Below are 12938 nucleotides of genomic sequence, written 5' to 3'. Positions count from 1 at the left end.
CTCCCGTAGCTACAAATATGCTAGTGAGCATTGCATGCTCATTGTTCCTAGCCTGGGGCCTGGTATGTAGTGAGTGCTTGATAAAATGTTTGAATGAATGCATTTTCCCAAAGAAGAAAAAGTGATTTCTTTTGTCTAGTAATTTAGTTATATTACATTCTAAAATATTACTGATACAACAATACATTGTAAGTTAAATGATAATTTTACATAATGCTTTACAGTTCCTCCTTTATAGTTGAAAAAGTATTTTAATGCACAATCTCTGAATTCTCTTAACAATTCTGTGAGGATCTTTGAAGTGGATATTGGTTATTCTTTTACAAATGAAAAACTAGAGGCACTGATCCGTAAAGCCACTTGCTCCAGATCGTACCACTGGATGTTCCAGACCTGGGACCCAAATTCTGTTCCTCCTTCTGTCTACAGTTCTACACTTCCCCATATTTATTTGTGTTACATATGTGAACTCTGCTGATAAAGTGACTGCTACTTATAATGTTGTTTCTGTGGGAACATGAGTTCTAAATCCAACTCTGACATAGGAATCAACTTTTTGTTTGTTCGCAAGTTAGAAGTAACTACGTTATGTTTTCAAACATATTGTGGGCCTTCAGTGTTGTGAGGATATCAGTATCCTTTAGGCCAAAGGTTTGAGAAATAATAGAATGTATAGGAATTATTATTGGATTTTATATTAAACAAATTTTTTTTTAAGCATCTAATATATAGTTAGTGTATGGCTATTTACCATGTAGAGTTTTATTTCTTTTAAACCCCTAGTCATCTATTTCTGGAAGTATTTCTGGAAGGAATACTTTATTAGCCTGGTGGGTGTACCTAATGCTTACCTTTGGCAAAAAAATGCTGCCATGCAAGTAAAACCAGTATCATCCTTGTCACGGGTACTCCCAAACAGTCAGGAGGCTGAGTATTCTTTCTCTAGTGTTCATCCAAATAGAGATCAGTTACTTGCATTAGCTTTGACTATCTTTGAGCCCTTTGGACTGTTTCTGCTTGGGCCAGAGCCGATCAGAACTAGGTCACATTCAGGCATTTTGTGTGAAATTTGGAAGTGTAATGTGTCTAATGGAAACCTCAATATTCAGCCCTCTAGGTAAAAACATCATTATTTTATATTTTATCTCTTTCTTTGAAGGCAAAATTGCCAAGTGAGTATGAACATAGGCTCTGAAGTCAAACTACTAGGGTTCATATCTTGCCCCCACCTCTTACTAATGTATTTATTTAGGTTTGCTAAACCATGGGTTTACTTTGTAGAATGAGGGTAATAAGAGCATATATCTCATAAGAGTACTGAGGTTAAAAAAGAAATGATACCTAGTTCTTGGCATAGCGTGTGGCCTCAAGTAAGTATTGAGTAAATTTTAGTGATAGTGGAGATAACAGGTGTTTTTACTCATGTATGTACACACTTCCAAATTCTGAGATAGTATAGTACTCAGAGAGAAAAATGTTGTATTCCATAGGATTAGAGTATGAATAATGTGTCAAATGCAATTTTTAAATACTGCCTTTCTTTGCCTTTGGTAGTTTATTTTATTTCCATCTGAAAACCGATTGAAGACTCGTCGCTAAGACACTCTGACTCAACTATCACACCGTTTTCTCGCTTTGCGATAAACTGCATTTTTATGTGGTTGCTTTGGTATTTGTTTCTTCATTCATTCATCTTGTAATTGTTCATAGGGTCCCAGGTACTGTGCTAGCTGCTGAGAATAGAGAAAAAATGTTCCTCCTCTCTAGGAGCTTATAATTAGGCACATAATCTCCTCCATTAAGAGTATAAGCTCTAAGAAGAGAGTGTTTTCTGTTGCATTTTACTTACCAAACAGTACAGTGCTGTGTGCCTAGTACTCAGTAAATACTTACTGAATTGAATAACCAAAGGAAGACTTTTCTCCCTTTTTTTAGGCAAACAGTTCTGCTATTATTGATCACATATTTGCCAGTAAAGCAGTGGTGAATGCCGCAATTCCAGCCTATCACCTAAGAGACCTTATCAAAAGGTACATTAATGTACTTTAAACTTGCTCTGTGTACATTCACTATATAAAGCAATTTTTTTTATTTTGTTGAGGCCATAATAGTTTATAACATTGTGAAATTTCAGTTGTACATAATTATTTGTCAGTCACCGTGTATATCTGCCTCTTTACCCCTTATGCCCACCCCCAACCCCCTTCCCCTCTGGTACCCACTAATCTGTTCTCTTTGTCCACATGTTTATCTTCCACATATGAGTGAAATCATGCAGTGTTTATCTTTCTCTGGCTTATTTTGCTAACATAATACCCTCAAGGTCCATCCATGTTATTGCAAATGGGGTGATTTTGTCTTTTTTATGACTGAGTAGTATTCCACTGTGTATATGTATGTGTGTGTGTGTATATATATATATACATGTGGTGTGTATATATATATATATATATATACACCACATCTTCTTTATCCATTCATCAGTTGATGGGCACTTGGGTTGCTTCCATGTCTTGGCTATTGTGAATAATGCTGCAATGAATATAGAGGTGCATAAGTCTCTTTCAATGGTTGATTTCAAGTTCTTTGGATAAATCCCCAGTAGTGGGATAGCTAGGTCATATGGTATTTCTATTTTTAACTTTTTGAAAAATCTTCATAATGTTTTCCTTAGTGGCTGCACCAGTTTGCATTCCCATCAGCAATGTATGAGGGTTCCTTTTTCTCCACATCCTCTCCAACATTTGTTATTTTTTGTCTTGGTAATTATAGTCACTCTAACAGGTGTAAGGTGATATCTGATTATAGTTTTGATTTGCATTTCCATGGTAATTAGTGATGTTGAACATCTTTTCATGTGCCTGTTGGCCATCTGCATATCTTGTTTGGAAAAATGTGTGTTCATATCCTCTGCCCATTTTTTGATTGGGTCGTTGGGTTTTTGTTGTTGAGTTGTATGAGTTCTTTATATATTTTGGAGATGAACCCCTTGTTGGATATGTGATTTGCAAATATTTTCTCCCAGTTGGTGAGTTTTCTTTTTGTTTTGCTCCTGGTTTCCTTTGCCTTGCAGAAGCTCTTTAGTCTGATGAAGTCCCATTTGTTATTTTCTCTTTTATTTCTCTTGCCTGAGTAGACATGGTATTCCAAAAAATGCTTCTCAGACTGATGTCAGAGTATACTACCTATATTTTCTTCTAGGAGTTTTATGGTATCACATCTTACCTTCAAGTCTTTAATCCATTTTCAGTTAATTTTTGTGTATGGTGTAAGATAATGGTCTACTTTTATTCTTTTGCATGTGGCTGTCCAGTTTTCCCAACACCATTTATTGAAGAGACTTTCCTTTCTCCATTGTATGTCCTTGGCTCCTTTGTCGAATATTAGCTGTCCATAGATGTGTAGTTTTATTTCTGGGCTTTCAGTTCTGTCCCGTTGATTAGTGTGTGTTTTTGTACCAGTACCATGCTGTTTTGATTGCTATGGCTTTGTAGCATATTTTGAAATCAGAGATCGTGATGCCTCCAACTTTGTTCTTTTTCTCAGGATTGCTAAAGCAATTTTTTTAAATGGATTTCTATTATTATTTCTGGTTTGCTTGATCATGTACAGGTTTTGCTCCCTTAGAAATAAAAAATCTTACTTTAGATATTCTATACAGGCTAGCTTCCTATAAGAAACATAAATGATCAAGTCATTTTACTAAATTTATTTTCAAAGAAATGTTCATTTGTTCATGGTGAGTACCAGGTATTAGGCTCTTCTTGGCAGCTATTTTATTTACTGGAAGATAAATGGTGGGCCGCTGTATCTTTGGCTTCTTGTAGCTCTGACATTTCTATAGACTTGATGGGAAATAGGTTTTTAAAAAGAGTATTAACCAAGGACTGAGTTTGCTTTTGGACCACGAAAGAAAATGGTTCAAATTAGGTAGTTATGTATTATAGTTTAAATAATTACTGTTGAAAGTTCTGGGGACAGATATAGTGTTTCTGATTTTTTGGTAGATCCAAACACAATAAATATTTTAAAATAAGAAATAATGTATATTATCAAATAGTTGACTTTTCACATTTCTAGCATTACAGGCCAGAAATGAATAAAATAATTAGTATGCTGCAAAAGGGTAGATCTCTTGATCAAGTCAGAGTATTATTTCTATTGACTCTGTAAACCTTCCAATTAGTTTTTTTTTTAACTTTTTATTTTGAAGTAATTATAGATTTGCAGGAAGTTGCAAAAATGTTACAGAGAGATCTGTGTACCCTTCACCCAGTTTCCCCTGATAACATCTTACGTAACTGTGGTACAATACCAAAACCAGGAAATTGACATTACAATCCACAGAACTTACTGAGATCTCACTAATTTTACTTGCACTGATTCGTGTGTGTATGTTTTCAAAATAATGGATTCTCTCTTGGAAGTCAAATCATCTAAGTTCTAGTATTGACTTTGTTATTTGGGCTTTTTTCTTCTTGATTATACAACTAATACTAAATTTAGAAGCTACAGAAAATTGTGATGAGGAAAATAAAAATATAAACTCACTTTCCTAGTGTTAACACTTTGGTTCTATTTCTTTTCAGTATCTTTCTGCTTATTTTGTTGTGAATGCATGTAAAACTGTTTGAACCTTTTTTTTAATTGTAGAATAAAACAGATACTGAGAACAAATGCATAGCTTAGTGAATCATTAGGAGTACCGTTGTATTCACTATTCAGGTCAAGAAATAGAACTTCCCCAGCTACCCTTGAAGTCCTCCGTGTGCTCCATCCGAGTCCCAACCCCTTCTTTCCTTCCCTATAAGTAACCGCTACCCTGACTTTTATGATGATTACTTCCTTGTTTTCATTATAGTTTTAGTACCTAAGTGTGCATCCTCAAACACTATGGTTTAGTGTTACTCTTCTTAAAACAAAATCTTTTTAAGTCTCTTTACTCTAAAAGGTCCCTTTCCATCTCCTACCCTGCTTTTCCCTTGTTTATTTGTTGAACAACCTGGGTTCTTGGCTCAGTATAGTTGTCCACAGTCTGAGTTTTGCTGATTGTGTTATCGTGGTGTAGTTTAACATACTTTTGTTTATTTCTTGTAAATTTGTTAGTTGTATATAGAGGTTGTGTTCATTTGTTTGTTTTTCTGTAGACTGTAGATTATACTGTATTCTTTTATAGGGAGGCACATAGTGTAGCCATCTCTATTTTGTGTGTTAGCAACTGTTAATACTCAATGCCTAGATCCATTCCTTTGTTAGGGGTTGTAGAATGATGATGTTCTTATTCTGTCATTGGTTCTTCATTTGGTTAATCAAAGACAAAGTAAATGCTTAATTTTCCCTTTATTTACTAGTTTTCGTCATGAGTTGGTTCCTGTCATCCTCCAAAGGGAATGATCCCATTTTTGAAAGTTTAAAGTATCATTATTAACTAATGGATTGAAATATGTCGAGCAATTTTTTCCTAATTGAAGCTGAATTTGTCTCATCTTTGATGAATGTGAACTTCTGCAAGTTGGTTTTGGTGACCTTATTATCTTTGGTAGCTTGCTTGGTATCTGGTGTGACAAGATCTTCCCAGTTCATCTTATACATTTCCTGCCCCACACCAGGAAGTAGCCATTTCTCCAAGAAGCCTGGTTTCTCTTAGTAGGAAATGGTATTTTAAAACCACAATCTGGGTATTAGGAATATTCATTGCTACTGAGGTGGTGATTGTTTCTGAGGCCTTATAAGTGGACAGAGTTCATACTAACATTTCCAGTTAAAATGTAAAACCACAGAATTTTTACTTTTCTTCTTTTGTTTTACATCTGTATCTCCTTTCTTCTGTGTCAAGAATTCTGGTTCTAAAGGACAAAAGGAATGCCAGAATTAGAATATTTCATAATTACTCATTTACTTTATTCCACATTACACTACAGCATCAGAATAATAGTAATCTAGTAAGATTACTGAAAACAGTTACTTTTGCATATGCTTTTTCCATTCTTCCCCATTTGAAAAATAGCTGTATCTGCATCATCAGATTATGTAACCATTACATACTATATACTCTCTGTTTTAACACTATTATTTAATCTTAGTTCTCCATGTAACTATATGTTTAATTTTACCACTGGTCCTTGTGTTGATGTCTCTCTAATCATTTTAGTTTGCTGAAACTTGTTCTCTAGGAGAGCATAGGATTAATATTCTCTTGAGTTCTTGCTTGTTAATAATGGTTAAACTGTGCTTATTATACTTGAAAATCTCTTTATCTGGATATAAAGTTCCTTGGTATGCATTCTTTTCTCACGTCTTAAACCTGTTTCTCTGTTTTCTTCTAGCACATGGTGTTGCTGCTGAAAAGTCTGATGATACTCAATTGTCTTTATCTTAAAAGTCACTTGCCCTTGTTGTCTAGATGCCCACATGGTTTCATCTTTTTCTTAAAAGTCTAGTGATTTTACCAGAATTTGTTTTGATGTTGATTGTTCTGGGTTGATATTCTCAGGAAAATACGTAGTTTCAGATCTTGTTTGTTTTAAAAAGTGTTTTTAAATTCCAGTTTTTAGTATTCCTTCTGTTCCCTGCTTTGGTTTTCTCCTTCACACACTCCTATTCTACACATATTGGATTTTCTTTGACTTTATTTAGTTTTATCATTTCCTCTTGAATCTTTTTTATCTCTTTCATTATTTCTTTTTGATTTTTAAAAAATTTCCTCCTTTCTGCCTTCTGTTTATCTTTAAGACATTGTCTCGTGTTTATTCATTTTTGTATCTCTTCTGGCTTAATCTTATTTTATGAAATGATTCTTTTCTTTTATTTCCAATTCTTTCCTGAGTTCTATTACCTAATTTTTGAGATTTTCTAATTTTCTAATTTTGATTTATGTTGCTCTTTATATCTTATATTTCTTAAAAGTGTCTTTAGCTCATTTTGAAATGGTAGGTTATAATGTTCATCTGTGTTGTGGTCATGTCTTTCTGGCGTGCATTCATTGTCTGAGGGACATTATTTTGCATTTCTCTTTTTTTTGTATAACTTTATTAAAATATAAAGCTCATTTTTATATGGAATTCATTTTCCTAAACTTATAGAAGGTGTAGTTGGGATAACTTTTCTCATTATACAGGGCTCTTTCTTCTCTTGTTTTTGTGTAATGTCTAAACAAAAAAAGATGTTTTTTCCCCTGAGATCTGCTGGTTCTTCTCCTCCTCACTTTTTTCTTGGTGTCTCTGTCTCTGTCTTCCTCTCTCTCTCAGTTTTTATTTACCTCATCCTCCATCGTACTAATTTGGATTCTAGTCCCAAGATTTCTTTTTTCTGCAGGACTTTGCCCTGGAAGGGAATTTCAGCTGGTTAGTTTTGAGAAGTCATGGTGTCTAGATTACTCCAATCCCTTCAGATTTTACAGAGGATCCCTGGCATTCACTAGGAATTAGAATGTATAACCCCTTGCAGTTTCAGCTGCTTCTCTCATATTGGCTTACTATGCTTCCTAGTGAGTACCTGTTGGCTATTTTGGGTTATTCTTTTCTCTGGTTCATCAGATCAACTGTTGCTTTTCTCTTCTTCCTTCCACATAGATGCTGATATGGTGCAAGGCTTCCTACTGTTGATGGTTTGTCCTTAGACTCTTGCATTTGGCATTTATTGGGGTTACCTACTTTTGTTGTAAATGTTGTCTATGAGTTTTTGATTTTGCTATCAAGTTGCTCTATTATTAGGGGGATTTGACAAGACTCAAAAATCATCTCACCATCTTTTTTTTTTTTAATTGGATTACCCTAAATCTCTGTCTAGCTTTTTTTTCACTTAATGTTATAGAGTATGGATCACTTATTTTCTCTAATGGTTGCATTTTCAAAAGGTTTGATAATAATTGTAAAGATACCCATTTTTGTGTTTTAGCATGCTTCATGATGATCCAAGCAGAAGAATTCCTGCTGAAATGGCATTGTGCAGCCCATTCTTTAGCATTCCTTTTGGTAAGTTGTATATATCTCTGTTTTTTTCTTGGTCATTTTTCTTGGTAATCAAATAAGACAGCAGAACTAATTTGTATTCCCAAGCTCCTTTGCCTGATGTTCCTCAGTTTATTTAGGGAAGTTTACGTTTAACCATGTTGTAATGAACTTAAACAGCCCCTCATATTGAAGATCTGGTGATGCTTCCAACTCCAGTGCTAAGACTGCTGAACGTGCTGGATGATGATTATCTTGAGAATGAAGAGGAATATGAAGGTCAGTGCTTCCTAAATTAATGTTTTTGTTTTTGTTTTTGCTTGAGGGAGATTCACCCTGAGCTAACATCTGTGCCAGTCTTCCTCTATTTTGTATGTGGGTCGCCACCAAAGAATGGCCACCTCCAAGTGGTGTAGGTCCATGGCCGGGAACTGAACCCAGGCTGCTGAAGCAGAGCATGCTGAACTTAACCACTAGGCCATGGGGCCAGCCCCTGTAAATTATGTTTTAATGTATCTTTCTTAACTACATGTGGAATTGACATATCGATTCATAAGACTGTCATAGTTTCCTAATTTATATAATGAAGTTATTGAACTATATGATCTCTAAAATGCTCTTAACTTTTTGATTCTTGCTATAGATTGAATGTGTCCCCTCAGTATTCATATGGCAAAGCCCTAATCCCCAATGTGACAGTATTTGGAGTTGGAGAGTTAGGAGGTTTAGATTAGGTCACGAGGGTGGGGCCCTCGTAATGATGTTAATGCCCTTATAAAAAGAAGAAGAGACAGAGCTCTCTTCTTTCACCATGTGAGGATACAGCAAGAAGGCACCTGTCTACAGCAGGCACCAAGTCTGCCTGCACCTTGATGTTGAAGTTCTGGCTTCAGAACTGTGAGAAATAAATGTCTGTTGTTCAATCCACTCCATCTATGTCATTTTGTTATAACAGTTCAGGAAGGCTAAGACCTTTCAAGTCTTTTACATCTCATAGCCTTTACCAAATTAATAAAAAAGATGAATTTTCCCAGCAACTTCTTTCTGTCTCTCTACTCCAGTCCTGCCCTGTGCTTCCACTTGCTTTTGGCTCTCTTTTTTGCTTTTAACAGCTCATTCACTCAAGACATATTTACTGAGTTCTGGTTATGTACTTACCACTGTGGGATTACTTCCTGTCTTTAGTGTAGTGGGGGAGACAGTTATATAACAAACAATTAAAGTTTTGATAAATCTAAAAGTAGAGTAATATGCAGACAGGCAGAGAGGAGGGGTACTTAACCCAGTCTGAGTGATCCATGAAGGCATCTGAGCTCCTTAGTAATCAGAGTTGCTTGGCTAAAAGCTGAGGGGTTGGGTGGGAAGTATCAGAAAGACATAGAGATGAGAGAAAGCGTTGCATGTTCAGAGAACAGCAAATTGTTTGGTATGGTTGTATCTTAGGACATTTCTTGGGGAGCAGTCAGTATTTAAGTACTCAGTAAGTATTTATTCTTTGTTAAATGCGATAAGGAGCCATTAAAAATTTAAAATAGGAGAATGATATAGTTAGATTTCTGTTTTAGTAAGAGCATTCTGCAAACAGTGTTGAATGGACTAAAGCAGAACCAAACTTAAAAATGTCAGTTGCTTAATATTAAATATTTTCTTTGTGGAAAATTAAACCATTAAAGATGAGGCTAGGAAGAAAGAAGAAAGAAGGGTAGGTGGAAAGGAGAGAAGAAAGGAAGAAAAATTTTTTACGTTAAAAAATCATGGGCGATTAAAAAAAATATATTCCTGGAGTGGGGAAGGCCTTTTACAAGTATGCACAAAACTCAGCGGTAAAATAATAATTCAACAAATTTTGCCGTGACAAAAATCACCATAAGAAAGATTAAAAGACAAATAGCAGTCTAGGAAAAAATATTTACAGCTCTTATCACAGACAGAGCCTCTATAAATCAACCCAGTAGCTACTGGGTAAAGGATATAAATAGATAGTTTATAGGAAAGTATGTACAAGTGTATCTCACAGATATGTTTCATTCTCATTTATTGAAATGCTAATTAAAATCATGCTATGATGTCTTTGTTACCCTTCACATTGACAGTGAAGGAGATATTTAATAACCTTCTTGTGGAAAGGGTACAGGAAGACATGTTCTTATATATCCCTGGAGAGAGTTTAAATAGTAAACCTTTATGAAAGGCAAATTGGTAATTCCAGCAATTGCAAATTCAAATCAATTTTGACCTAGTAATTCCATGTCTAGAGAGTCAGTTTAGAAATATGCAAGTAGAGTGAGATATGTACAAGTTTATCTATTATAAGTTATCTGTAATGGCAGAAAGCTTGGAAATAGTTTAATTATTTAGCAGTAGGGGACATATGAGAGAATGTATTGATCATTCATGGAGTGAAATACTGGATAGCCATAAAAACAAATGAGAAAATTTCATGTGGTCATATTGAAAGATCTTAAAGCTATAATGTTAATAAAGCAAAGCAAGATTGGAATTTTGTATTTGTTTTTATTTATTTTTTTTTTGGAGATTGGCACCTGAGCTAACATCTGTTACCAGTCTTTTTTTTACTTCTTCTTCTTCTTCTCCCCAAAGCCCCACAGTACATAGCTGTATATACTAGTTGCAGATCCTTCTAGTTGTACTGTGTGGGACACCACCTCAGCATGGCCTGATGAACAGTGCTAGGTCCGTGCCCAGGATCCGCACTGGCAAAACCCTGGGCCTCTGAAGTGAAGGGCACGAACTTAACCACTTGGCCACAAGGCCAGCCCCAAGATTGGGATTTTTTACTTAAAAAAAAGCATATGCAATCATCATATTTGCTGGTGTATGCTTATAATATTTATGGAAGGATAAAGAAGAAACTGATAATGTTTGTTGCCTTCAGGGAGGGGAATGGAATGGCAGTTGGGAAATTGGGAAGAAGACTCTGTTTTTTGGATTTTGAATCATTTTAATATATTAACTGTTCAAAATGTTAAATTGAAGGTATAAGAAGAAAATTACTAAATGAATTGAATTTATATTATTCTTAACTTAAGCCCAATTTTAGGTGGTATGGAAAATGACCTCATTACTTAGATCTGAATTCCTGAATTCTTTGATGATTTAAAATTTTAAAATAATGCTTTGATCACATCAAAGTGGTTACTGTTGTATGTTTTAATAACCAGATGTTGTAGAAGATGTAAAAGAGGAGTGTCAAAAATATGGACCAGTGGTGTCTCTGCTTGTTCCCAAGGAAAATCCTGGCAGAGGACAAGTAAGTGAATGTTTTTGTAATTCTAGAATGATTCAGAGGTTGTTAAAATCCTGTACAGAATGTTTTAGTTCTGTAGAAAGATGTACACAAAATGTTGCTAGGGATTATAAATTTTGCATTATGGATGTTTTATTTTCTTATATTTTTCACTTTTTCCAAAAGTTCTATAATATGCATGCATTTCTTTATCAGTTAAAATTTATTTTTAGAAAAGTATTAATCTACTTTTAAGCCATTCTGAACAGTGACACCAACTGAATTATAGCTAATTTAGGTCAGGGTCAGCTACAGAAATGTTTTGGCCCAATTTTGTTCTAATTAAGTAGAATTAGAAAATCATTTAGGTTAAGTTCTGATTGTAATAGAACTGAGAATCCTGAAATCTGAGCTCCAGTCTCAACATGACTAGCTTTGTGATCAACCTTAATTTTTTCGTCAGTAAAACAAAAGGGGTAAAACTGTGATCATGGAGGTTTCTTTAGAAATTCTGCAATTCTAAATTAAATTATATGGCAAAGAATATAAAAGAAATCTTTTATCTGTAGTATTTTTGTTTTTTAGGAAACAATATTGTTTTACTGTCTCAGGGTTTTTCAACCTCAACATAATTGATATTTGAGCTGGGTAATTCTTTGTTGGTGGAGCTGTCGTGTACATTGTAAGATGTTCAGCAGCATCCCTGCCTTCTACTCACTAGATGCCTTCCCTCCACCCTCCTCAGTTGTGACAACCAAAAATGTCCCTAGACACTGCCACATATCCCCTGGAGGGGAAATCACCTTTGGTGGTGGATTATTATTTTATCTTATGGTTCAATATTATGAAAATTCTTGGCAACTGAGAAAAAAAAGAAACTTCTTTGTTGTCTTAGTAAAAAGTTATTGCCAATCTAGTAGTAGTGGCCTTTACCTCATTTACTGTCAGGTACATACTAAATGCATCATTGCTGTTTATTTATTCAACCCCTATTTATTGAGTGTTCATGTTCTAGGCTCTGGGATATAACAGTCATCATAACAGACAAAGGAATATATAGGGATAAGCACTATGGAGAAACAGATTGAAGAAGACTATTGTGGTGGGGTGAATTGCAGTTTTAAATCAGAAAGTAGGGAAGTAAGTATTGAGGTTACATTTGAGTTGAAATTTGAAGGAGGTTAAGGAAGAGAATTCCAGGCAAGAGCACAGCAAGTCCCAAGGCCTTGAGTATGCCTGGCAGGTTTGAGGAGGTCATTGTGGCTATAGCAGAGTAGAGTTGGGGAATAGCAGTATCAAAGAGGTAGGGGAGTATCGGGGCAGGTCAGGTAGGGTGAGCCTCGTGGGCCATTGAAACAACATTGGCTTTTACTCTGAATGAGAAGGGAACGTATTGGAAGATTTTGAATTAAGGACTAATGTGATCTGACTCAATATTAAACCCAGTGGTCAAAATGAAGTGGGAGACACAGAATAGGAAAATAGGAGGAATATTTTCGAGGGAGAAGTATCCAGCTTTAAAATAATACGAAGAAAATCAGTCTTCATCCGTGAGAAGTTTGCTCTCTTAAGCCTCCACTGACGTTTAAAGGAGAGGGAAAGCAACTTTCGATAAACTCTTGGAATCACAGATTTAACTTCAGCTTATTGAAAAAGTCCATTACCTAGTGGGCAAAGCCAGTCTTCGTTTGAATTTTTCAGTTCAAATTAACATATTATGACTTTTTAAGGAATATTGTAAA

General features: G+C 35.1%; 1 protein-coding gene across 6 annotated transcripts in view; it reads left to right on the top strand.

The window, feature by feature from the left end:
• UHMK1 (U2AF homology motif kinase 1) overlaps positions 1–12938 on the top strand; it is an 88548-nt gene that overhangs the window by 2894 nt on the left and 72716 nt on the right. For all 6 annotated transcript variants that reach the window (XM_070497575.1, XM_044757987.2, XM_044757985.2 and 3 more), the window contains exons 4-7: positions 1936–2030; positions 7897–7973; positions 8130–8228; positions 11132–11220. In XM_070497575.1, the coding sequence (XP_070353676.1) occupies positions 1936–2030; positions 7897–7973; positions 8130–8228; positions 11132–11220 (360 nt within the window). The remainder of the gene's footprint in view (positions 1–1935; positions 2031–7896; positions 7974–8129; positions 8229–11131; positions 11221–12938) is intronic.

Source organism: Equus asinus, chromosome 25, assembly GCF_041296235.1.
Source record: "Equus asinus isolate D_3611 breed Donkey chromosome 25, EquAss-T2T_v2, whole genome shotgun sequence".
Lineage (NCBI taxonomy): Eukaryota > Metazoa > Chordata > Mammalia > Perissodactyla > Equidae > Equus > Equus asinus.
Note: the sequence above shows the minus strand (reverse complement) of the source record. Positions and strands in the feature narration are given on the sequence as shown.